The sequence below is a fragment of the Myxine glutinosa genome, chromosome 5 (genome assembly GCF_964187855.1).
Source record: "Myxine glutinosa chromosome 5, kmMyxGlut1.1, whole genome shotgun sequence".
Lineage (NCBI taxonomy): Eukaryota > Metazoa > Chordata > Myxini > Myxiniformes > Myxinidae > Myxine > Myxine glutinosa.
The window spans coordinates 104,975,698-105,003,197 of NC_136265.1; the positions used below are offsets into that span (position 1 = coordinate 104,975,698).

The 27,500-nt window shown below is 47.4% G+C and overlaps 1 protein-coding gene across 1 annotated transcript in view; it reads left to right on the forward strand.

Moving 5' to 3' along the window:
• The window catches only part of SMCHD1 (structural maintenance of chromosomes flexible hinge domain containing 1), a 238,536-nt gene that overhangs the window by 62,533 nt on the left and 148,503 nt on the right, over positions 1 to 27,500 (forward strand). Inside the window, exons 6-9 of the mRNA XM_078777400.1 lie at positions 14,555 to 14,738; positions 14,876 to 15,052; positions 17,389 to 17,502; positions 20,192 to 20,298. Of these exons, the coding sequence (XP_078633526.1) occupies positions 14,555 to 14,738; positions 14,876 to 15,052; positions 17,389 to 17,502; positions 20,192 to 20,298 (582 nt within the window). The remainder of the gene's footprint in view (positions 1 to 14,554; positions 14,739 to 14,875; positions 15,053 to 17,388; positions 17,503 to 20,191; positions 20,299 to 27,500) is intronic.

The window sequence follows — 27,500 nt, forward strand, 5'->3', positions numbered from 1 at the left end:
CCCTCGGCGCCCAACGGCGCTCAGGTCCTCATGTGGGAGACAAAAAGGGGGGACAAGACAGATGAGCGAGGGGTAAGGTCTCAAGGGTACACATTAAAAAGGCAATGCAAGGCGAAATGCGTACGGAGGGCGAAGTGAGAAAGCTCGTCACTACCGTACGTCACCCCCCTGTTACCTAGCCCACCCTTGCCCTTACCCCATATGTACAAAACCTACACATTACCAATTCGTCACTACTGTCACGTCTTCCCCATATTTCCCCTATATCAAATTCGTCACCACAATCCCTCTACTTCAAAAATTTGCCATCATCAATTCATCATCAATCCTCATAAGGAGGCAGAGATGGAACATCAAAGCACAATGTCACACCCACGTCATGATGCGTCTCACATTCCAAACATTTGCACAATAAAAAATAATACAACATGGCATGGTGTGGAGTTACCTGTCACCTCCGGTGAGTGGGTGCAGATGGTGCGAGGAGATCCTTCATCCTAACTATCCTCTAAATGACTTTAACACACTTTACACTACCCGGGGTCTTTCTCCGGCCAAACCATTGGCCCTCTTACACTATGGGTTCTAAAAAACCAATTCCCATTGGCCAAACTGTGGTGCTTTTCAATTTGGGGTCTCACTCCCCCGATTCATCTCCCGGTGCCCTCCCACAATTTCTGGGCCGCGACGTGTAGCTCTCCCAACAGGTCTACCCACCTGCACACCTCCACCACTGTAGTTGCCACCCGAGCTTACCTAGCTCCTCACCCTAACCTATCTAACTGGGGGCAGCCCCTCTCCTGGCTCTGTCACCCCATGGTGCCCTCTGGCACTGGGCTACCCGGGTCCGTCCTCCGGATCCTCGGGCCCCATCCACAACAACTACTACCGGCTCCCAGAGCCCACCTGCGGCCTCACCTGGCCGACATCCTCACAGTGGTGGAGTGCTCAAACAACTACACACACTAACAGGCTACACGCCCAGCCATTTCCACAACACTAATGCACCCATCCACAGACCATTCTTTCACCCGCACCACAGATGCCAATATCCAACCACAATTTACCTGTACCCTCTACCTAACACTTACACTACCCGCCCCGGGTATCCGTGATGGGGGTCCACTCTTCCCCCATTCACACCTTCGCACCATCCACTCCACTCCACAATTTCCACCATACTCACTCCACGACCATCCATTCCAATACTCCATACCATTTATTCCATACACCTGTCTTTCATTCACCTGTCGTTGCACACCTGTGCAATCTCACCTGGTGCCACCTGCACCCTCCTCCTCTTTCTGGACCAGTTGGTCAACGCAACACACATCACCATCACTCACTCATACACTGCTCCACACACCTGTTCAGTTGCACACCTGTGCAATCACACCTGTTCCATTCTCACCTGTTCAATCCTCACACACACGGCATCATCTCAGCTAACTTCTCCCCTCTGAAACTTGCGCTTCCCAGTCGTCCCTTTAAACTATTGCGCTCCCACGTCATTATCATCCATACTAATCTACCTGCGTCCCCACTACAGGTATCAGTCACTAACTAAACTTAACGTTACCTAATGTCAATCTTCGCTAGATCCCTACACACCATATCCTAACCCACCCGGGCTAGTTTTCACTGCCATACACCCCATAATCTAGTGCTCCTTTGCCCCACCTGTGAGGGATGGTGGATTTGCCATCCCACCACATCGGGGGTCTTTCACTATTAATTTTGTTCGTCCAAATCCAACAATTCAATAATTTTCCATTTACTGCCAATTCCATTCACTTTTCTAAATTTCGTTTTAAATCACTATCACTATCACCATCACCCGTCTACTTATTACATCCTCTCGGTGCGCCAATTCACATCTACAGCCCGGCTTCGTACAGCCGAGCAATGAACGCGGGTCGTTTTGTGCCAGCGGCTGGATACGTCCCGCATTCGGGGCAGGGACGGAGGCTTACCCGGGCCGAGATCCCATGCACCACTTCGGCGTGGAGCCATCCAATGTCCCGATCTCGACCTGCCGGCACGTCTCAATAGAAAGTGGTCGCCATGACGACCCTTCCTATCCAGCCGCCCGCTCCGCCTAGTGGAGCCCGGACGCGGCCGCTCCACGCGAGGCCCAGCGTGGATCGCGCACGGCGGTCCTTTCGAACCCGCCGTGGCTCGGATCTCCGCTGGTTCTCGCGGCACGCGAAGCCCGGCACGCACCGAGGGCCCGATCCGGCTAAAAGTCGACCTAACCTTTAACCCGGTTACCGTCGACGCTTCACCTGCAGGCCTACATGCATACGCTACCTCTTTCTTGCTCATACATGCAGCCGTTCCCATTCTCCTCGTACCTTTTCTTTCACACCTCGGTACACTCATTCCGCTCACCGACTTGGTCACACACCTGACCACCGAACACTTTGGCACACATTCGTTGCTCGCACACCTCACCAATACACCGCTTCGCGCCCCTTTCTCGGTCACCTCCTTTGTGACGATCACAGGTGTGCTCTCACCCGCACACCCAACCACGTGCCTCACTACCAACTCAAATGTGCCTTCCCACACACGCTCTACCATTCCAGGTGTGCATCCTTCTATTCCAGGTGTACATCCTCGCTCACCTGCCACAACCAACTCACGCTCCGTTTCACTCTCACTACTCTCACCTCCACTCTCGGTCGCGCACTCACCCTTACTCTTGACAGCATGCGCTTTCCCCATGCACCCGTCCGTTACACACCTTTCTCGCGCATCCTCCCGCGCACACTTCTTCGTTACTTCCTCCGTAACACTCACCACAGGCATGCATTCTCCCTTACTCTTGACAGCATGCGCTTTCCCCATGCACCCGTCCGTTACACACCTTTCTCGCGCGTCCTCCCGCGCACACTTTTTCGTTACTTCCTCCGTAACACTCACCACAGGCATGCATTCTCCCTTACTCTTGACAGCATGCGCTTTCCCCATGCACCCGTCCGTTACACACCTTTCTCGCGCATCCTCCCGCGCACACTTTTTCGTTACTTCCTCCGTAACACTCACCACAGGCATGCATTCTCCCTTACTCTTGACAGCATGCGCTTTCCCCATGCACCCGTCCGTTACACACCTTTCTCGCGCGTCCTCCCGCGCACACTTTTTCGTTACTTCCTCCGTAACACTCACCACAGGCATGCATTCTCCCTTACTCTTGACAGCATGCGCTTTCCCCATGCACCCGTCCGTTACACACCTTTCTCGCGCGTCCTCCCGCGCACACTTTTTCGTTACTTCCTCCGTAACACTCACCTCAGGCATGCATTCTCCCTTACTCTTGACAGCATGCGCTTTCCCCATGCACCCGTCCGTTACACACCTTTCTCGCGCGTCCTCCCGCGCACACTTTTTCGTTACTTCCTCCGTAACACTCACCACACCGCGCTTCCCTGTGCTCCCTCGCACACGCGCTTCGACCAACTCACTCTTGACGGCACACTCACTCCTCGGCGTGCACTTTTTCCTCACACACCCCATGGTCGGACATTCTCGCACACCTCTTTTTTCGCACACCTGTCCTGTCACACACCTCACCAACGGCCTTTCACGAACACCCGGATCCAAACCAATCCCCAAGCCGACTGAATCTCCCCTCACATCATGTACATTGCCACTCACCTCCGTACCTCGTCGCACCTCCTCTGCCACCTGCAAACTTTTTATTTGGTTAGTGAGCACCTCATCATGATTTGAACACAGACTTTGTACATTATCCATTTCTCCCTGCAATTCCCGGGCTACCTCCGTCATCTCTTCAATTTCAATGCCCACTTCTGCTTTTTCTTTATTCTCCTCGGCGACCGTTGGCTTTAATAAAATTCCCTCTACCTCATCGGTCGCCGGCTTTTCCAAGCCCCGGGTCGCGATTTCTACCCCCGTCATTGTACCCGTGCTTTCCTCCGCTTCGCTCAACCAGCGCTTCTCGACCCGCGTTACTTCCTTGTGCACCCCTGGGACCCTTTCGCCCACCATGCGATCCATGGTCTCTCCACATTTTTGCATGCGGTCACCCATTCTGTTGGTTATTGCTTCAATTTGGTTTCCCCGAGCATCCATTTTAGTACTCAATCTCTCCACGTTTCTCAGCATCTCGGCGAATTGCGCCATGAAGGCTTGCATTTGGACCACCGTTGGTTGTACAAAGGGTGCGGCCGCAGCTGCCCCCTCAACCACGTGCGCGAGGCTGCCATTTTGTGCACCTGATACACCCTCAACCACACCTTCTTTACTCTCCTCCACCATTTTTTTTCCTAAGTCCTGGGTCGATTCTACCCCGTCTATCTCTCCCACCGGCATCCCGTCGCCTTGAACAGCCATGGCGCGATTTCAAAATTCGAGTTTTGCTTTAAAAAAAAAACAAATTTCGGTATTTTATAATTTTGAGCGCGTGAAGCGCGCTCCGGGTCGATCTCACTCCCCGACACCAATTGTTATCGTACTAACACAATTGGTGTCCAAAATTTGGGCTAAATAAATTTAGTCCCAGGTTCGAATCCCATCTCCTGACTACCAATTGTTATAGATCGCGGTTAGATGTTATAGACCGAGCGGTGGTTTAGAACCGCGACCTAACAAAACTCACCCGATTCACCCAGACTTTGGCCGTATCGCACCCCAGCTGCTCAATGAGGGAAAAGACGAAAACGACGCAATGCAAAGAGGAAAATGAAGACAAACAGGTTGGAAATACTACTAAATTTATTCCTACTATTTACACACAAGCAACAAAAAGCAATTCAGTTTATTTACAAGTACAAGACGCATGTGACACAGTGCAAATTTAGCTTATCTACAGACTTAACTTATTACCCAGGACAGAACAAACAAAGACGACTCACACGGGGAATGCCAGGGAGGGCAGAAGGTGGATGGCTGGCGGGAGAGGAAAGGTCCAAGGGGGGGGGGTCTTGCAGCACAACCGGCGCGTTCAGCAGCCGCCGTTCCGTTTTGGCCCTGCTCCGAACCGCCGTTCAGGCCCCCTTTGGCGGTCGGGTGTCGCGGCTGCGGCGGCCTCCGTCCGCTGCGTTCCCAGGACTTGTCTCACTGGTCTGGTCCCTCAACCCTCAACTCTTTCTTGCTTCTCTCACTCCTCACCACCGACTTCTCTCTCTGGCAACCGACTGTGACCAACTCCTTGCAACTCTCTTTCTTCTTCTCTTCTCTTCTCATCTCATGCTCATCTCCAAGGCCTCTCTGATAAAGCAGTCCCTTACAGTCGCTTTTATCACCTCCAGCGAAATCAAGCCGCCGACTCCGAGGGCACGCCTACCGGGTCACTCACCGCGGCCCTGGTTGGTCGCGCGACCCTCGGGCTCCGCCCCGGACGACGACGGGCGGGCGCGCCCCTCCCCTCCTCTGACGAGGTGGAGACACGCCTTTCTTCCCTGACTCGAGCCTCGTGGTCAATGGCGGTTATTGGAGGGGAGGTGATTGGGAATCGAGGCTCAGCAATGACGAGAGGGGATGTAATATGGCAATCGAGGGTCGGCAATCACGAAAGGGGGCATGTGAAGGAAATGGGGATTTTTGGGGATGGGAATGGAAGGGGATCTATTCTCTTTCACTGGTGCAATGGAGTATTTCAATTAATGGGAGACACAGCCTTATCTTAAAACACAGAATAAGATATAACTATCGAACATGAATATCCTATGATTGGCTGACGTGTATGCTTGTGGACTATGGGACGCCCTTTTGATCTTACACAGCTCCGGAGGCAGGAGGCACAGCACAACAACAATAATAATAATCATACAGCACACAATAAAAAAAAATATATGCAGTCCTCATATCCACAACAATATATATGTATGTATATATGTATATGTATGTATATATGTATATATATATATGTATATATGTATATATATATATGTATATATATATGTATATATATATATGTATGTATATATATATATATGTATGTATATATATATATATGTATATATATGTATATATGTATATATATATATGTATGTATATATATATATATGTATGTATATATATATATATGTATATATATGTATATATATGTATATATATATATGTATGTATATATATATATATGTATGTATATATATATATATGTATATATATGTATATATGTATATATATATATGTATGTATATATATATATATGTATGTATATATATATATATATATATATATGTATGTATATATATATATATGTATATATATGTATATATATATATATATGTATATATATGTATATATATATATATATATATATATGTATATATATATATATATATATGTATATATATATATATGTATATATATGTATATATATATATATATATATATATATGTATATATATATATATGTATGTATATATATATATATGTATATATATATATATATGTATATATATATATATATGTATGTATATATATATATATGTATATATATATATATGTATGTATATATATATGTATGTATATATATATATATGTATATATATATATATGTATATATATATATATGTATGTATATATATATGTATGTATATATATATGTATGTATATATATATATATATATATATATATATATATATATATATATATATATATATATATATATATATGTATGTATGTATGTATATATATATATATTGTTACAGACGCGGTTTTAGATGTTAGTTTACCGAGCGGTTTGGTATAACCACGTCCGAACAGTTACTCCCCGATTAGAACCCGATCCCGCCCGACGTTGACCAAATCGCGCTATGCTAAATCAATGAAGGAAAGGACACAACGGCTGGGATTAATGAAACGACACAAGGGGGTACAGTTCTCAAGACCTCCGGAGGAGGATATAATTGGTGATGCAGAAACGGGTAGATTACACGGTAAGAGGTAAAGCACAGAAAAGATGGGCACTTAGACACAGTCTTATCTATCCCCGACAGACCACAGACAAACGGGACAAGACTGACTTACACGGGGATTGATGGCAGGGAAGGACAGGCAGTCGATAGCACAAGGTGCACCTTGGCTCAGGGGCAGAATCAACACGGTCCGGTCCAGAGATGCGGGGAGGTATTTCAGCGCTCGGAGGTGGCGTCTTCTCTCTCCAAGCTGAGGGCGCATCTGACGTCACCTCCTTCTTCCTGCGCATGCCCAGCGGGGAGTGACACGCCCTCGGCTCGTTGTCTCCGCCCCAGATGGAATCGGTCCGCCGCTTCTATTGGGTGCGGGGGGTTACCGGGCTCCACCCTTGACGAGGAGCGGACAGCGAGCCCCTGCGTGGTAACCCCGTCGGAGCACATGTTCAATGGCGGCTAACCAAGCCGGAGTGAGGACGCACACTCCCCGCGCCGCCGCCGCTGTTGTTGTTGTTGTTGTTGTTGTACCATGAGGAAGAGCTGCGGGGAGGTATTGGGAGGTCCTAAACTTTCTAACGGTGCCATACAATCACATTCTGGTGCAACGAAGAGTCAGAATTAATGGAAACGAGTCCTTAACTGACATAGACTAAGAATAACTAGCAAGATGTCCTATAGTTGTCTACGTGAGATGCGGTGGACCTGGATGCGACATTTAATGGGGGAAATAGGGGGAGGTCGGGTCTACAGAGTGTTGTTTACAGACAATGGGACTAGGGAATGGGGGATTGGGGATAGTTGGGAAGTATTGGGGAAATAGGGGAATATTTACAAGCGGATATGGATGGAGGCCAATCTCATATCCGCAACATTGCACCCTTCTCTACCTCGGGGCGCCCCGACCCGATAAATTTTTACTTACTTTAGTGTGGCACTCAGATGTAGTTCCCTCTACTATTAACTCAACCCTGAGTGCGACAGTTTTACAGATGTTCACAAATGAGTAAATATGTCCCCCTGCGACGTTGCACCCTTCTCCTCACAGAAACACACCCACAGGATAACCGAATCGCGGAAAGAATCCTCAAACTAAACATACAGCCGGTAGGGAGCATCATTTATACAAGACTACACTGATATTTACACTACGATCCAGGACCTGTTCTTTGAGGAACACATGCAGATGTTATGCATAGAGAGAGAGCACGCATGCCAGCATCGATACACCAACCCACGAGTGCCCTGTGGCCTTACGGCCTTTAATAATGTGCAGAGCACCCCATCCAAGCACCAAAAGCACCACCCCATCATGTACAGTCAGCACCATCCGGTGCACCAATAAAGTGTTCATAGTCACCGGTGGTGTCGCAGCCGGCCGATGTTCTGCCGCTGGTCTTGCCTTCTTGGAGTGCCTTGGCCTTCTGGCTTCTTTAGAAATAAAGAAAGGCGCCAACCGCGTCCATTTCTAAACTGTGGCCGTCAGGGGGGTCAACTATAAGTGGTTCACCTGTATGGCATAGGTGCCACGTTGACCCAGAGGTCCATCAACGGGTGGTGCTTGCCCGCAAAAGAACTGCGGTCCATTGTGGGCGGCCACCAAAATTGCGGTCCATATGGTGTATCGATCCAGGCAGCAAGCAGCGAAAGTGCAGGCCCACAACTGCAGAGCCAGCACCTCTCTCTCCTCTCTCTCTGCCCCAAAGCCAGATCCTCGGAGGTGGGAGACAAAAATAAGACAAGTGAGTAAGGTGGTAAGGGCGCAAAAGTGCACGCAATATAAGGTAATGCACACTGGGGGCACATGGGAACCAGGTGAGACAGGTACGTTCCTACCGTATGCCCCCCCCCCTCCCACCAGGTAACCTACATTGCCCCTCCCTTACCCCTTACTGTATCCACAAAACACAACACTACCCATAAACATCTACTTTACACATCAACAAACGTCCCTACTGTCTTCCCCGTTCCTCCCATAAACCAAATTCGTCTTCTCTCCCTCCTAACCAATCAAATTTGCCATTTCCAACTCTCATCAAAATTTGCCATCACCAATTCATCATCAGTCCCTCCTAAGGAGGGAGAGATGGAATCACCCCAATGTCTCATCCACGTCGTGATGCGTCTCAGAAATCCAACAGCAATTCTCACTTCCTGCAACACAAAACAAAGAAACACAGGTGTGGAGTCATCATCCTCACCTCAGGTAAGTGGCTGCGTATGGTGCGACAGGTTCATCAATCCTAACTATTTCCTAAATGACTTTAACAACTTTACATTACCCGGGGTCTTTCCCTGCCAATCCATTGGCCAACTTACACTATGGGTTCTAAAAACCAATTCCCATTGACCAAACTGTGGTGCTTCTCAATTTGGGGTCTCACTCCCCCCGATTCATCTCCCGGTGCCTTCGCACAATTTCTGGGCTGCGACGTGTAGCTCTCCCAGCAGGTCTACCCACCTGCACACCTCCACCACTGTAGTTGCCACCCGAGCTTACCTGCTCCTCACCCTAACCTAACTAACTGGGGAAGGCCCTCTCGCACTCTCACCCCCTCAGTGCCCTCTCTGGCACGGGCGGCCCGATCCACACCCGGGATCCTCAGGCACCCACTGACACTAACGGCTCCCAGAGCCCACCTGCGGCCTCACCTGGCCGACATCCTCACAGTGGTGGAGTGCCCAAACCAACTACACACACTAACAGGCTACACGCCCAGCCATTTCCACAACACTAATGCACCCATCCACAATACCATTCTGCAACCGCACCACAAATGCCAATATCCAACCACAATTTACCTATACCCTCTACCTAACACTTACACTACCCGCCCCGGGTACTCGTGAAAGGGGTCCACTCTTCCCCCATCCACGCCTTCGCACCATGCACACCACTCCGTACCACTTACTCCAACTCTCTCCACACCACTCATTCTCTGCTCCATATATTCCACACACCTGTACTTGCACACCTGTGCTCTCACACCTGGTGCCACCTGCACCCTTCTCTCCCCACGCGCATTCGCGCTGATCCACAACACTCACTACTCCCTCACTGCTCCACACACCTGTCCAGTTCTGACACAGCATCATCTCATCTAACTACTCCCCTCTGAAACTTGCGCTTCCCAGTCGTCCCTTTAAACTATTGCGCTCCCACGTCATTATCATCCACACTAAACTACCTGCGTCCCCACTACAGGTATCAGTCACTGACTAATCTTAACGTTACCTAATGTCATCTTCGCTAGATCCCTACACACAATATAACCTAACCCACCCGGGCTAGTTTTCACTGCCATACACCCCATAAACTATTGCGCATTTGCCCCACATTGTGAGGGATGACAGAGTTGCCATCCCACCACATCGGGGACGTTCCACTACCAATTTTGCTCACCAAATTTCAGCCAATCAAAAATTTGCCAATCATCTGCCAATCACTACCATTACCAATCACTCTGCCAATCCTTTGCCAATCATCAAATTTTGTTTTTTAAATTTCGGGTCCAGACCACTATCCTCATCATTACAGTCTACTCACTAATGCCTCTCGGTGCGCCAATTCACGTCAACAGCCCGGCTTCGTACAGCCAAGCCATGAATGCGGGTTGTTTGGTGCCAGCGGCTGGATACGTCCCGCATTCGGGGCAGGGACGGGGGCTTACCCGGCCCGAGACCCCACGCACCACCTTGGCGTGGAGCCATCCAATGTCCCGATCTCGACCTGCCGGCACGTCTCAACAAAAAGTGGTCGCCATGACGACCCTTCCTATCGGGCTGCCCGCTCCGCCTAGTGGAGCCCGGACGCGGCCGTTCCAAGCGAGGCACAGCGTGGCTCGCGTACGGCGGTTCTTTCGAAACCGCCGTGGTTCGGATCCCCGCTGGTTCTCGCGGCACGCGAAGCCCGGCACGCACCGAGGGCCCGATTCGGCTATAAGTCGTTCTAACCTCTAACCCGGTTACCGTTGATGCTTCACCTGCATGCTTACATGCATACGCTACCCCTTTCTTGCTCATACCTCCAGCCGTTTCCATGTTCTTCGTCGTACCTTCTCTAACACACCCAGGTACACTCATTCCACTCACAGCCTTGGTCACACACCTGACCACCGAACACCTTGGCACACATTCGTTGGTCGCACACCTCACCAACACACCTCTTCGCGCCCCTTCCTCGGTCACCTCCTCTGTGACAATCACAGGTGTGCCCTCACTCGCACACCCAACTACGTGCCTCACTACCAATTCCAGCGTGCATTCCCACACACGCTCTACCATTCCAGGTGTGCTTCCTTTCTCACCTGTCACAACCAACTCACGCTCTGTGGCACTCTTACTACTCTCACCTCCACTCTTGACAGCGCACTCACCCTTACTCTCGACAGCGCACTCTTTCCTCATGCACCCGTCCGTTACACACCTTTCTCGCGCACACTCTCCCGTTACACCCTCTGTAACACTCACCACAGGTGTACACTCTTCCTTACTTTTGACAGCGCACTCTTTCCCCATGCACCTGTCCGTCACACATCTTTCTCGCACACCCTCTCCCGTTACATCCTCTGTAACACTCACCACAGGCGTGCATTCTCCCTTTACACCCTCCGTAACACTCCTCACTACGCGCTTCCATGTGCTCCCTCGCACACGCGCTACGACCGACTCACTCTCGCCAGCACCCTCACTCCTTGGCACGCACTTTGTCCTCACACACCCCAGAGTCGGACTTTCTCGCACACCTCCTTTTTCGCACACCAGACAGACCTGTCGCACACTTCACCAACGGCCTCTCACGAACACCCGGGTCCATCTCGACCCCCAAGCTTCTTAAATCACCTGGCGCATCATACGCACGACCATATTGGTCACCACTTACACCGGGTCCTCTTCCTCTTCGCTTCTCCTCCATCACCTGCGAATCCCTCATCCGGTTAATGAGCACATCATCACGATCCGAACACAGACTTTGGACCAATTCTTTTATCTCCTCTTTTATCTCTTTCTTATCCCCTCTCCGTCGCTTCTTAATTTCGCTCACCCCTTCTTCCACTTCTTCTAATTTCTGCTTCACCTCTTTTATTTCCCGGTACGTCTCCTCAAGCTCGTCCTCTAAGGCTACCTTGACCGTTTCCATGTGCGTCCTCACCTGCCGGTCCTTCGTCTCCATTACCTCTACCACCTCGTCCAACCTCATTGTCAGTCCCTCACGTACCATCTGACATTGCCTCTGTGTCGCTATCACGTCATTTTTTTAGGTCATTTTGTGTCGCTTTTAACCCTCCTATTACCGCTGTGTTCTTCTTTACCTGGTCCGTTAGGTCTTTTTGTCCCTCTGTCAGTTGTTCTACTCCCAGCGTCAACTCCTCTATACCACCTTGCAATTTTACAGTCCCCTTTCTCACCTCCTTCTCCATGCGCTCCCTACAGTGCCTCACCTCCTCGCGCACTCCTCCGACCTCCTCACTCACACCTCTTCTGATCTCTTCTCCCATCACTTGCATCTCCTGCCCAGATGCCACCCTCATCTGCTCCATTTCCTCCCTGTGAGCATCCAATTTAGTTTCTACCCCCATTCTGACCCCCTCTATCTGCTGCCCCATTTGTTTAACTTCCCTTTCCGCTTGGTCCCTCAAGTCCCTCAATTTGCCTTCCATACTGTTTTCTAACCCCTCTAACCCCTTTTGCATCCCTTCCATTTGATTCTCTTGAGCGGCCATTCTGTTTTCTACCCCCATTAACCCATTTTTGACCTCTTTTATCCCGTTGTCTAACCCCTCAAATTTGTCGTCTAACTTCCCAAATTTCTTGTCTAATCCCTTAAAATTATTGTCTAACCCCTCACCGGTACCCCTCGCTTCGTCCCTCATTACCCCCATTTGGTTTCCCATTACCCCCAATTGCTCACTCTGCAGTTTGAGGGACGCCTGCATTTGCGCCATAAATTGCTCCATGAGGGCCTGCATTTGGGCCATCCCTCCCACTTGTGCAGCGGGTGCGGCCGCCGTAGCTATGTGCGAGGCGCCATTTTGCGCGCCCGCAACCTCATGCGTGAGGACGCCATTTTGCGAACCTGCCGCCCTCACTGCTTCGCTCTCCTCATGTCCCTCATGTCCCTCAATTTGGTCCTGGATCGACCCTGCCTCACTCTCCTCTACCGGAACCCAGCCGTCTTGATCCGCCATAGCGCGACTTTCAAAATTCGGGTTTTTATTTTTGTAAAACAAAATCAAATTTCGCCGTTAATAATTTCGAGCGCGTGAAGTGCGCTTCGGGTCCGATCTCACTCCTCGACACCAATTGTTACAGACGCGGTTTTAGATGTTAGTTTACCGAGCGGTTTGGTATTACCGCGTCCGAACAGTTACTCCCCGATTAGAACCCGATCCCGCCCGACGTTGAAGGAAAGGACACAACGGCTGGGATTAATGAAACGACACAAGGGGGTACAGTTCTCAAGACCTCCGGAGGAGGATATAATTGGTGATGCAGAAACGGGTAGATTACACGGTAAGAGGTAAAGCACAGAAAAGATGGGCACTTAGACACAGTCTTATCTATCCCCGACAGACCACAGACAAACGGGACAAGACTGACTTACACGGGGATTGATGGCAGGGAAGGACAGGCAGTCGATAGCACAAGGTGCACCTTGGCTCAGGGGCAGAATCAACACGGTCCGGTCCAGAGATGCGGGGAGGTATTTCAGCGCTCGGAGGTGGCGTCTTCTCTCTCCAAGCTGAGGGCGCATCTGACGTCACCTCCTTCTTCCTGCGCATGCCCAGCGGGGAGTGACACGCCCTCGGCTCGTTGTCTCCGCCCCAGATGGAATCGGTCCGCCGCTTCTATTGGGTGCGGGGGGTTACCGGGCTCCGCCCTTGACGAGGAGCGGACAGCGAGCCCCTGCGTGGTAACCCCGTCGGAGCACATGTTCAATGGCGGCTAACCAAGCCGGAGTGAGGACGCACACTCCCCGCGCCGCCGCCGCTGTTGTTGTTGTTGTTGTTGTTGTACCATGAGGAAGAGCTGCGGGGAGGTATTGGGAGGTCCTAAACTTTCTAACGGTGCCATACAATCACATTCTGGTGCAACGAAGAGTCAGAATTAATGGAAACGAGTCCTTAACTGACATAGACTAAGAATAACTAGCAAGATGTCCTATAGTTGTCTACGTGAGATGCGGTGGACCTGGATGCGACATTTAATGGGGGAAATAGAGGGAGGTCGGGTCTACAGAGTGTTGTTTACAGACAATGGGACTAGGGAATGGGGGATTGGGGATAGTTGGGAAGTATTGGGGAAATAGGGGAATATTTACAAGCGGATATGGATGGAGGCCAATCTCATATCCGCAACAATATATATATATAATATATATATATATATATATATATATATATATATATATGGATAAGAATCAAACTTACACCAGGCTGCACTGCCTGAGGGCCGATCTGCTACCTATAAGGTATCCTGTCACTCATTTCCCAGTCTTGGGTGAAAGGATCTGCTGAATAATCTGTGATGTGTTCAGAATGATTTTTGCTTTTGGCTTGCTGCCTTTATTAATTTATTTTTACACAGACCATTTACACATTTAGCTCTCGCTCTCGCTCTCGCTCTCGCTCTCATTCTCGCCCTCGCTCTCCTTCTGTTTGTCTGGCAGATTTCCATGGTGTTCGCCAAAGAAGAAACACTTGTCAGTTCCATTTGAGTGCTACAAACGCATATCAGGTGTGTTGTTTACGGACGATACGTTCCTGGTCAGCACAAACAAGCTTACCTTCATCGACCTTGAGCATCGCCTGAAAGAGAAGAATCTGCTCTATACCCGTATCATAAATGGGCAGGTCTGCTATCATATGGTTGCCATTTCCTTTGCCACGTTTCTCATTGCTATGTTTTCCTTCGCTGCTTAATATTGCACCGCTGCCACCTTTAGCCATAGAGAATACATTGTGGTACTGCATATTACCTTCACTTCCAGGTGCAACGTATGAACATTAACCGTGAGTTCTACAACTGGCTGCGCGAATGTCATCAGAAGCATGACAAGCAGATCCAATTTCTGGGTCCAAGCCGTCCTTCTGGGATCAGTGATCCTGCTTTCACCCTGTTCAAATATATTATTTGGGATCACCAGAAGTATGCAGTTGATCAACTGGTGAGCATGGGGTGGGTGTCCTGTCATCATGAGTTTCCTCATCTGATATGTTCCGCCATATTCTGGGTTATCGGAAAATTGTTGTCCATTTTATTGAAATAATTTTCATCGTTTATTTTGAAGAAGAAGCTAGTGTAGTTTGGAAAACGTATCTTATTCAGACTAGAAATAGGCAGCATGGAAGGAGGCACAGGTACATGAATTGTATATTTTTACACTGTAGTACATGAATCGGAACACGAACCTGTACTTTGGCTCTGAATTTGGCAAATTGTACAGAATCGGTTCCTGAACATGCATGTGCACAGAGGGGGTAAGGTAATTGTATTAGTCTGTCTACCTGTTTGGTAGTCAAGAAAATTTGAAATTATTCCGAACAGGAAACTGTTTTTCAGGACGTTATAAAAGACACAAAAAAACAGGCACGAATAATGAATTGAACGTGTTAGATAACGTGGTGTAAAAGATACTGCATCAACTTTCAGAAAAATAAATTCTACAACATCTAAACTTTTATCTTATTACCTCCACCACAGAAGGTGGATTGAAGGTTTAACACAAGGTGGAACACATGGAAGGTTATGTTTTGTGTTTGCTTGTGAACAAGCTATCTCAAAAAGTTGTAGACGGATTGGGACGACATTTGGCGGAGAGGTTGGGTATGTGACACGGACTAAATGATTAGATTTTGGTGAAGATCCGGATCCGGCTAGTATAATATTTAAGTGATTCTTCACCTCTTGAGTGATTGGGTTAAAACCGATACATAGCACGATATCTCAAAAAGTTATGGACGGATTTGGATGAAACTTGGTGGAGAGGTTGGGTGTGCGACGAGGATGAATTAATTTGATCTTTGTGAAGATCCGATTATGGATTTGGATATGAGAATTATTAAATTTTCAAGTGATTCTTCACCATTGAGAGATCGGGCCAAAAGTGATATATAACATGATATTTAAAAAAAGTTATGGACGGATTTGGACGAAACTTGGTGGACAGATTGTGTGTGTGTGTGTAAAGGACGAATCGTTTCGATTTTGCTGAAGATCTGAATATGGATTCGGATATGAGAATTATTAAATTTTCAAGTGATTCTTCACCATCGAGAGATTGGGCTAAAAGCGATATATAACATGATATTTGAAAAGGTTATGGACGAGTTGTGACGAAACTTGGTGGATGAGTTGGTTAAGTGATGAGAACAAGCCGATTAGATCTTGTTTCATGTCCGAATCCAGATCCGGCCTATCAGTGGGATAACAAAAACTGTTCAGCCTGGCGGAGGTATGCGCTCTACCGAGTGCCTTTCTCGTTTGAATTATTCAGTTATTATACTTGAACACTGTCGAACATAAATTGCTTTGTTGGCACTTTTACCTGTTTGGCAGTACTTGGACAAAATTGTATGCCATCTTGACCAATCAAATTTGCGTCTCGTACTTTGTGTTGGGGAATATAGAGATTCAGACAAAATTGCGCCCGGATGTAGGAAATATAGATCGTGCTGGGAAACAGAAAGCAAGAGTTCCAAAGACCCTTCCCATGTTCTTTTTCTCAAGACTGTGCCAGGACGAGGTGTTCTCTGAACGTCGCCTATTGCTCGTCGCCGAGTAGTTTGTGTATCAAGAGAGTAGTTTTTTTTGGTGGCATAGGACCTGCATCATAGACTGGTTTGATACAACAAAGTCATGTTTACCATTGAACAAGAAAGGTAGGTAACAATGAATGAATGATCGTTTTAAGGCCATTTCCCCCGCTAGAGCAGGGGTTAGCCTTGCAGGCCCCATGACAATCATGGTTCCCTGTTTGAGGCAATGTTTTTATGGCCGGATGCCCTTCCTGGCGCCAACCCTTAGTCGCCTCTTACGATGCGCAGGGATACGGTGTACCTATTCTAAACTGGGGTACACACCAGGATCATTCATCCCAGCAAGCTGGTACTCAATTTGCCGACCTCGGAAGGATGACAGGCTGAGTCAACCCCCCTGGTGTTAATTTAGCAATCGACCGGGATTCGAACCCAGGATCCTAGGATCCCAAGCCGGCACCCTAACCGCTAAGCCAACACCAGGTAACGTCAGAAGATTTTCCTCCTTATTGGTCATCGATAAGTTATGTTTGAAAAATTGTAGTTTCTACCTCCTCCTCTTCCTTCATTCTTTTTCTTGAAGTTTTTTTTTCTCTCCTCACAATTTACTTCCTCTTCTCGTAGAGTCTGGATGTTTGATGATATGCCAGCTGAACGTTTGGGCTGTCGAGGCATGATCCTGTTTTAGATAGTGGTGCATGGAAAGGTCAGTGTTCTTGGGTGCAATGAATGCGTTTGTGTGCAGGTGAAAACTTCAAGGACTGTACCCATTGTGTACGGTTCCATAAAAGAAATTCGGCTTCAGGGTCATCATACGACGGATGTTTTTGCTGCCGGGGGAGAGATTCTCGTCCAGCAGGTACAGTCATGACCCAATCTGACAGGATTTCCACTTGAATGAGATTTCAAAACAGACAAAATGAATGCAAAACATGTTGGTGCATGAATAATGCTGCAATTTCCAAAAAAAGTAATAATTATCCCCACACTTTTAGGAAATAAAAATAGGGCCAATACCCCTGGTGCTCACCTGGTAGTATAAACAGTATACTGCACTGACTAAAGGTATTTTAAACCAATTTCAATGCTTGCTAGAAGACAGGGCAGCATGTAGAATCATACTAACATGTGTGCAGGTTTTCCACTGCTTCGCCGATGACATCCAGCTTTTCATCTCCACCAAGTCCGTCTCCACCGACACCCACTCTATCCTGACAAACTGCATCTCTGAAATAAAATCCTGGCTTCAAATCAACTTCCTCAAACTTACCTGTGATAAATCTGAAATCATCATTGGCCCAAAAACGCTCACAAAATCCACCCATAACTTTGCCCTCAACATCGACGGTATCCCAGTATCCACCTCCCCTCTCATCCGGAATCTTGGCGTCATCTTTGACCAAACCCTCTCCTTCGACAAATACACTAAACAGATCACAAAGACAGCCTTCTTTCACCTGAAAAACATCGCCCGTCTCCGCTCATCCCTCTCCTCCACGGCTGCAGAAACCCTCATCCACGCCTTCATCACCTCCCGTCTGGACTACTGCAATAGCCTCCTCTATGGTTCACCCTCAACAATCACCAATAAACTCCAATACATTCAGAACTCCGCTGCCCGTCTACTCACCCATTCCCGGACCCGTGACCACATCACCCCCGTCCTTTACAAGCTTCACTGGCTCCCCATCTCCCAGAGAATCCAGTACAAAATCCTCCTCTTGACCTACAAAGCCCTCCATAACCTGGCCCCATCCTACCTGGCTGACCTCTCCAGACACACTCCCACCCGCAACCTCCGCTCTGCTGGTACCAACCTCCTGACCCCCCCCCCCCCCATCCGGACCAAATTCAGATCCTGGGGGGACAGGGCCTTCTCCATCGCTGCTCCCACCCTCTGGAACTCACTACCTCACACCATCAGACTCCTCCTCACTCACCACATTCAAAACATCACTCAAGACCCACCTGTTCAGCACTGCATTCAACATTCAACCCACAGCATTTAACCCCTGACTATCACTTCTCCTTCTCCCTCCTTTTGCTTTAAATATTTCCCTATTGATTCTTGTCTTTTTGCAATTGTTGTTTTCATGTTTTGTTGTGCATTATGTTTTGCACTCTGTCAAAGCGCCTTTGGGCTTCATGAAAAGCGCAATACAAAATAAATGAATTATTATTATTATTATTATTAACATAATCATAAGACTTTAAACAAACAAAAAAATACATATTTTTTATGTATTTACATTTACAAAAAAATACATAGACCCCCCCCCCCCCTCCATAGACACCGATAGGGGGGCCCGATTTTTATTTAATGCCAGGAACAAACTTTGGTACATCACAGGGGATGAAGGTTGTGTTTAAGTTTCATTGGAATTGTGTGTGTAGTTTCAGGAGAAAAGGCAAATTCATATTTTGGGGAGTGAAACCCCCCCTCCCAACCCCCCCCCCCCTTCCCAGGAAACCCCCCAGAACCCGAATTTTATTTTATTTTTAATGCCATGAACAAACTTGAGTTGCAACATACCAAATATAATTTGTTCCAAGTTTGGTCACAATCCCATGAGCAGTTTCAGATAAGAAGTTGCAAGTGTTTACAGACTGATGGACTGACTGACGGACTCTACATCGTATAAGCTCCTCTGGAACCGCGTTCCAGGTGAGCTAAAAATGTGTGGATATTGTAATCTGCTATTTCTGTTTGTTCGTTATGCTATTTCCTCATAAACGGTTGGGCAGAAATTCACCAAACTTAGGAGTTATGATCACCACATGGAACAAAGGTGCAAGAGCTACATAAATCTTTGGCCCTGCCCACGGGGTCCAAAGGTCTAATACCGAAAAATCCAATTACTGGCACATTCTAATACTATTTTTAAATGAAACTTTGTGTATACATTTACATTCTGGCACACGTGAAATGTTTAATGATATTTTAATTTGACCCCTTATTCATGCCCGAGGGAGTGGTAACTTGATTTCACGGGGTGAAAACAGATGTTTTTACTCAAAATTTTATATTCTTCTTTGATATTGAGTCATTCCTGGTGGAACTATTTGCCATCTTTAAACTATTCCTTAGTTGGGAAGCATGGAGATTTGCGATGGCATGCATCGACTTCGCTTTGGTTGTTGTTTTGCGTATCAAAATGTATTTTAATAACAAAAGTTAAAATTGGTTGTGATAAGATGACAGTTAGTGAAATTTCCCATTGGTTCGGGACAAGTTTGCCCAATTATTAAGTGTTATGAACCTTTTCAAAATGATTACCTGGCCTGGATTGTGAAACCTCAGTGAATAGGATGGAGAGTCGAGTAATTTGCAAGACAGATGTTCTTTGGTAAAGAGCGATGGATGGTTAAGTTGGAAATGTTCCAAAGTTAATGGTGAGTGGTAGGTTTAAATGATGAACAAGTTTCAGGAATAAATAGAGATTATTTTCCAATTCTTTGTTACCATTGATACTTGAAAACTTGTCCATTTTAAGCGACATCCTGATTGGCGCCAGTGCACTACTTTGATTACAGTCTTATCCCACCAGGAACCTCGGATGATATGCTCCGAGATGAAATTACATCCATTGGTGAAGTTGGATCGCTCTGCCAGTGAAGACGTGATCAAGAAGCACATTGAAGATGAAATGACCAAGTACGCTTTATTTTGCAGCGCACACACACAAAGAATCAAAAATACTGATAAGTTACCCCATCTGGCTATCCCTACGCATTTAAAAAAAAAATGGGGACCTATTATAATCAGCTCTGTCTGTCTGATTGCCCGTCACGCTTTCACCTTTTAAACGCTTGTGTAGAAATTCACCAATCTTGGTAGTTATGATCACCACATGGCACGAAAGTGCTCGAGCTGTATCAACTTTGGTCCCGTCCATATATATATATACACACACACACACATATATATATATACACACACACACACACACACACACACGCACGCACGCACGCACGCGCGCGCGCGCACACACACACACACACACACACACACACACACACATATACAGTGAAACCTTGACTTACGAGTGCACCAACTTACGAGTTTTCCGAGATACGAGCCGTCGCTCGGTCGATTTTTTGCTTTGTGATGCGAGCCGAGATCTGAGTTACGAGCGAGCGAGCTTGGATATAAAACACGTAATCGTCGAAAAACATGAGCGAGGTGTGCGTGTTGTCGACTTGGCGAGGCAGTACGATCGTAGTACTTCTACGATGTGTATGATTTTGAAGCAGAAGGAGTCGATAAAGGCTATAACGCCAGCCAAGGGCGTTAAGATTATTTCAAAGCTCCGGACCTTTGTCCATGAAGAGATGGAGAAGTTGTTGTTTGTGTGGTTGACGGAGAAGCAGCTCGCAGGAGATACCGTGACCGAGAGCATCATCTGTGAGAAGGCACGAGACATTTACGGGGATTTGGTGCAGCAGACGGCGGGAACATCAACGGACGAGGCATCGGAAGAGTCATTCAAAGCCAGTCGGGGATGGTTTGATAATTTTAAGAAGAGGACCGGCATTCACTCCGTCGTCAGGCATGGTGAGGCAGCAAGCTCGGATGTGAAGGCAGCTGAAGATTTTATTATAACTTTTGCTGAACTGATAGAAGCCGAAGGATACATCCCCCAGCAAATCTTCAAGTGTGACGAGACAGGGCTCTTCTGGAAAAAGATGCCGAGGAGGACGTATATAACGGTAAATACACTTAGTAAAACCAGTTTATTTCTTTACATTCTCTTTTATTACGTACAGTATATACGAGGTCGTGCTTGTTTATACATTATTTGTTATTTACTAGGGCATGCCCGTACTATATATATATCTAAAATTATATCCCCCCCCCTCTATTTACATGAAATGGTTTGGTCCATTCGCAAAGCCAAAGCGAACGGCTTGCGAGTACGGTGACAATCCCCCCCCCCTCTATTTACATGAAATGGTTTGGTCCAAAGCGAACGGCTTGCGAGTACGGTGACAATCCCCCCCCCTCTATTTACATGAAATGGTTTGGTCCAAAGCGAAAGGCTTGCGAGTACGGTGACAATCCCCCCCCCTCTATTTACATGAAATGGTTTGGTCCAAAGCGAACGGCTTGCGGAGTTTGGTAAAGAAATCGCCATAGCGTGCACAAACGCGCAGGAAAGCGAATGAATCGCAAATTAGTTTTAATTAGTTGTAAAACATAGTTTAACGCCAACATAGTTTGCCAACGTCTCCGGTCTTGCTGGCGACGGTTCGTTTTTTTCGCAGGTCTCCACGCTCTCCATCGAAATCGAAGTTAAGTCATTGTTCCAATTTGTATTTTCGTTATAACTGTATTTCTTTTATAGTGTATGTACGTATGTTGTCCCGTCAAAGATTTTTCGGTGCAAATCTTTCATACCTGTATTGAAAATCGCGTTAATTCGTGTCGTCTCGAGGCCCTGTACAGTGTGCACTGTACAACCTTGAGGCTTTGGTTTTCTCTCAGCGCCTGTCGTTTGTGATCCAATAACTTTCGTTCTCTGTTTTCGCAGTCTTTCCACCCCAAAGCCTACTTCCTTGTGTAAATCTCAACTCCAAAAAAACAAAAAAAGGAGACTACCTTCTCTGTGCTCATTCGTTTATTCGTTCTTATTCGTTCGTTCGTTTCTTCGACCACGTGTTTCTCCCCCATTTCCCCAGATAGATTGTCAAATTTCAATTCGTTATTTTATCGTCCATGTGATATTGTTTGATTACAGTTAGTTTTGGTTTGATTTTCCTGTAACTCGTAATTAATTAATCGTGTTCTGCTCCTCGTGTGTGGCCTTGTAGTTGTACCCCCGTCGGTGTTTTGTTAACTTAAGTGTGTTTTGCTTGGCTCTTGGTTTTTTCCCTTCTACCCCGAACATAATACTGTCTAACGTTCTAAATCCCCACCCCCCCCCACCCCCCCAAAAAAACAAAAAAAAACCAAAAACATTTATTTTATTTTCTCCACGTGTACTGTTGTCTCATCCTGTATTTTCTGTCCAGGTGTGCTGTTCGCCCCACCCCCATTATCTCCTTGCCATCCACCGTTTGCCCTGTTCACGTGACTCGTGGTGGTCCCTCTCGGCTCTCCCCCCCGTTGGTATTTTTGTGCATATAAGATTGTTCATAGTTCTGTTTAAATATTTTTAAATATGTTCAACCTTTCCCCTTCTGTTTTTTATTCAGTGGTATATTACAACACGCTGTTTTTCTTCCTATTTAAAAGGCTTTTCTCAAGTTCCTCTCCAACTCATTCCACTTCAAAAAAAAGAAATTCAATATCTTATACGTCTCCCTCACTACATGGTCTAAATTCACATTCATTCCATCCCTCCTCCATCATCCTGAACCGGATTGCTAACTTGAAGATCACAACAAACCCAATTTGTTATCAATGTTCGTCTTTCATTAATCATCCACTTTCTAAACTCCCCTCTTGCCCCTCCCATCCAAATCCCCCCCCTTGCACCTACACTCCGAAACTTCCCCCTTGCCCCTCCACTCTTAAACTCCCCCCTTGCCCTTCCCCTCCTAAACTTCCCCTTTGCCCCTCCCCTCCTAATCTCCCCCCTTGCCCCTCCACTCCTGATCTCCCCCCTTTCCCCTTCCCTCCAAACCTCCCCCCTTGCCCCTCCCCTCCAAAACTCCCCCCTTGCCCCTCCCCTCCTAAACTCCCCCCTCACTCCTCCCCTTCAAAATTCCCCCCCAATCCCTCCCTTTCAATTCTCCCCCCATACCATTCCTCTCCAATTCTCTCTCCTCCCCCCACCTCCTCCAAGCTGCCTCCTCCCCACTTCGTCTCCCTTCTATCTCATACCTCCACCCCCCCAAACCTTCTACTTTCCTCTGCCCCCCCTCAAACAACCCCTCACTGTGCCGCATCCCTTCACCAGCAAACCTTTCATCCTCCTCATCCTTCCCTTTCTTGGAACTCTTCTGCAACATCTGAAACACTATCAACTGCTCTCCCTACCTCCCCCTCTCATCCTTCATCTTACCCTACTCCTCCCCTCCCCTGTCCTGTACCCGATGCTCCCCCTCTCTCTTCATTAACGGTATGGACCTCAAACATCCGGGGCCTCCGCTCAAACCTGACTGATCTCTCCATACAGGTTGCTTCTGACAATCCAGACTTGATCTGCTTAACAGAGACTTTCCTCCTTCAAGATGTCTCTGATTCCTTAATATCTCTTCCTGGTTACTCCCTCCTCCGGTATGATAGACCTGAGCCTCGGCCTGGTGGTGGGGTGGCTATCTTTGTCAAAAACTCTCTTCCTCACTCTCCTTGCACTGCTCTCATTCCTCCTCACCCGCAGGAGTACCTCTGGTTACGGCTTCCTCTCCGCTCCCACCTTTTGTTCATATGTGTTCTGTACCGTCCCCCAAACAGTGATGACTCCATCTACATTTCACTGTCTGACAACATGGACCAACTTCTATCCACTCATCCCAACTCTCTCTTCCTCATATGTGGTGACTTCAACTGTCATCATGCCACCTGGTTGGGTGTGGGTTCCTCTCTCACTAGTCATGGCACCTCTGCAAAGGACTTCTGTGACTCACTGGGATTGACACAATCTGTCAATTTCCCGACCCGGATCTCAGCCAATGGAGTATCTTCTCTTCTAGACTTGGTTATGACAAACTTCCCTGCTAATGTCTGCTGCTCTTCTTCTGCTCCAATCGGTTCTTCTGATCATGTGCTTGTCAAAGTGGACATCTCTCTGGCCATTCTCAGAGAGCCTCCTCAGCGTCGGCGAGTCTGGCATTTCACTCAGGCCGACTGGGACGGTCTTCAAGCAGCCATCAATCGTCTGGATTGGTCTCCCATCTCCACTGCCTCTGACATCAATTCTTCCTGGGAATTCTTCCAAAGCAAACTGATCTCTCTCATGCACAGATTTATCCCATCTCGCCTTCAATTGTCTTACCCTTCCTCCCGTCCATGGTACACTGAATCTTGTGGTGAGGCAGTTGCCCTGAAACAACTTGCCTTTGCCTCTTGGAAGGCTAATCCAACTGAAGGAAATCTCAGTTCCTTCCACCAAGCTCGGAACAAGTGTGTGTCTACCCTCAGGAGTGCCAGGAAGCACTATCTCTCCTCACTCAAGAATGAACTCTCAAACCTGTCTCCTTCCTCCAAATCCTGGTGGCGTCTGGTCAAATCCGTTTCTGGTGTTTGTTCCCCCTCCATCCCCTCCCTTACCTCAAATGGCCACACAGTTGACATCGCACGTGACAAAGCCGAATGCCTCAACTCTGTGTTCGCCTCGAAATCCTTAGTCCCAAACCCATCTCTCTCTGTTCCCACCTTTCCCAGTCGAACCCAACTGCTCCTGGACTCTGTGTCCTTCTCTCCTGACAAGGTGGAGGAGTTTTTGTCAAACCTCGACTCTGATTCTGCAACTGGACCAGACGGCATCAGCCCACGGGTCCTAAAATCCTGCTCTGCCGCTCTATCTCACCCTCTCTCTGTTCTTTTCACCCTATCTTTTGCTCAAGGTCATCTGCCAGCATCCTGGAAATCAGCTAACATTACCGCTTTACACAAAAAAGGTGCAAAAACAGATCCTTGCAACTACAGACCAATCAGCCTGCTCCCAATTATCAGCAAAGTCATGGAATCCATCATTGCTTCGGATATGAAATCTTTCCTCTTCTCCAATGGCTTGATCTCTGATCATCAATTTGGTTTCAGACCAGGTCACTCTACTCTGGACATGCTGCTTCTGCTGTCTCAACAATGGATGGAGGTCCTCAATGCCAAACAGGAAATCAGAGCTGTCTCCCTTGACATATCAAGGGCCTTTGATACGGTCTGGCACCCAGCTCTGCTCACCAAACTCTCCTCCTATGGTATCCATGGAAATCTCCATGCATGGCTTGCGGACTTCCTCTCTGGTCGTAGTCAACGTGTGGCCCTGAATGGATTTCTCTCATCTCCCCTTCCTGTTCAGGCTGGAGTTCCCCAAGGAAGTGTGCTGGGCCCTGTGCTTTTTCTGGTCTTTATCAATGATCTCTCTGACTCTCTGGAAAATCCTCTCTATCTCTTTGCTGATGACTCCACTCTCTGCCGCTCCATTCCTCTTCCCTCAGATCGGCAGTCTGCAGCCTCCTCACTCTCTGAAGACCTGGACAAAATCACAGACTGGTCAAACAAGTGGAACATGTCTTTCAATCCTGCCAAATCTCACTCTCTTACTATGTCTCTCCGAAAAGATCGACTGGACAACCCTCCCATCTACTTTCTCAACAATCCTCTCCAAGAAGTTCTGTCACTCAAGCTTTTGGGTCTCACTATCTGCCATGATCTTTCTTGGGAAAACCACATTTCCAAGCTGGCCTCCAAAGCCAGTCGCCGACTGGGCATCCTCCGTCGTGCGAAGTCCTTCCTCGGCACACCTGAGCTCCTCACCACATACAAGGCTTTCATCCGCAGCTCAATGGAATACTGTTCTCCCCTATGGGCTGGTGCTCCTGCCTCACACCTGGCTCGGCTTCACGCTGTTGAATCCAAAGCTTTCAAAATCATTGGAATCTCCCGCGATGAAGCTATCTCTGAGGGCCTTTCACTCACTCACCGCAGGCAGGTAGGTGGTCTTTCTGTCTTCTACCGACTCCTCTCCGGCCTTGCTCCCCCAGCTCTCTCTGTGCTCTGTCCCCCAAATATTCCTACAGGTCGCACAAGATCTGCCAGCAACCCTCTGATGGTTAAACTGCCGAAATCTCGGCTCTCTGCTCACCTTCACTCTTTCATTCCTCTTTTCTCCCGCCTGTGGAACAAACTCCCACACTCCCTTCAATCCCTCTCCTCCCTCCAGGTCTTTAAAACAGCTGTTCACCACCATCTCTTATCTTCCCCCATCCATAACCTTGATCTTTTCTACCCCCACTAATTCACCCCAGATCCACCTTGTTTGAAATTCCAACTTATTTCCTGGAAATCCTGGCAGTGTCCATATGTTTATACCTCTCCCACCCCCCCCCTTCACATGCCTCCCCCCTTCACATGCCTCCCCCCCTTCACATGCCTCCCCCCCCTTCACATGCCTCCCCCCCCAAAGCCCTCTCCCTCCCACAGATCTCTCGATGTCTCCATGTCTCTCGGTCCCTGCTCTCAAATGTTGTGTTTGTGTCCTTCCCCCTCTCTCCCCATCTTGTCTACCGCTCCCGATGTTATTTGTTTTATGTGTCTGTTTGTCTTTCTGTGTGATAAATGTTCGCTCTTTCACGAGCCTCGATCTTGTATACAAAAAAAAAAAAAAAAAAAAAAAAAAAAAAAAAAAAAAAAACGTGAAATAAATGAATACGCTCTCAAATGTGCCGTCCGAGGCAGAGTCTGTTCGCCACGTTCGGCACACGTGATAACTCGCTGCTCTCTGATTGGTTGAATCGTTTTTTGGACATAGCTCGGTAACTACTTGTCCGATTAATATGAAACCTTGAAAAGGCACATCCTCGGGTCCCCAGCAATATACCTGGCAAGTTTCAAGTATATCGGACCCGTGGTTGTCGAGAAACAGCGGTCACAGACATACAGACATACAGAGATTACTGGAATTATAGATAGATAAAGTACATTTTTCTTATTTAAAAACACGTAACAAAAAAAATTGGTGTGGTTTTTGGGGGACTGGAACGGATTAATAGCATTTCAATTCATTTTAATGGGGAAATTTAATTTGAGAAACGAGCAAATTGAGCTACGAGCTCGGTCACAGAACGAATTAAACTCGTAAGTCAAGGTTTCACTGTATATATATATCTATATATATATATATCTATATATATATATATCTATATATATAAAACACAGTTTGTGTGTGCGTGTGTGTGTGTGTATGTAAT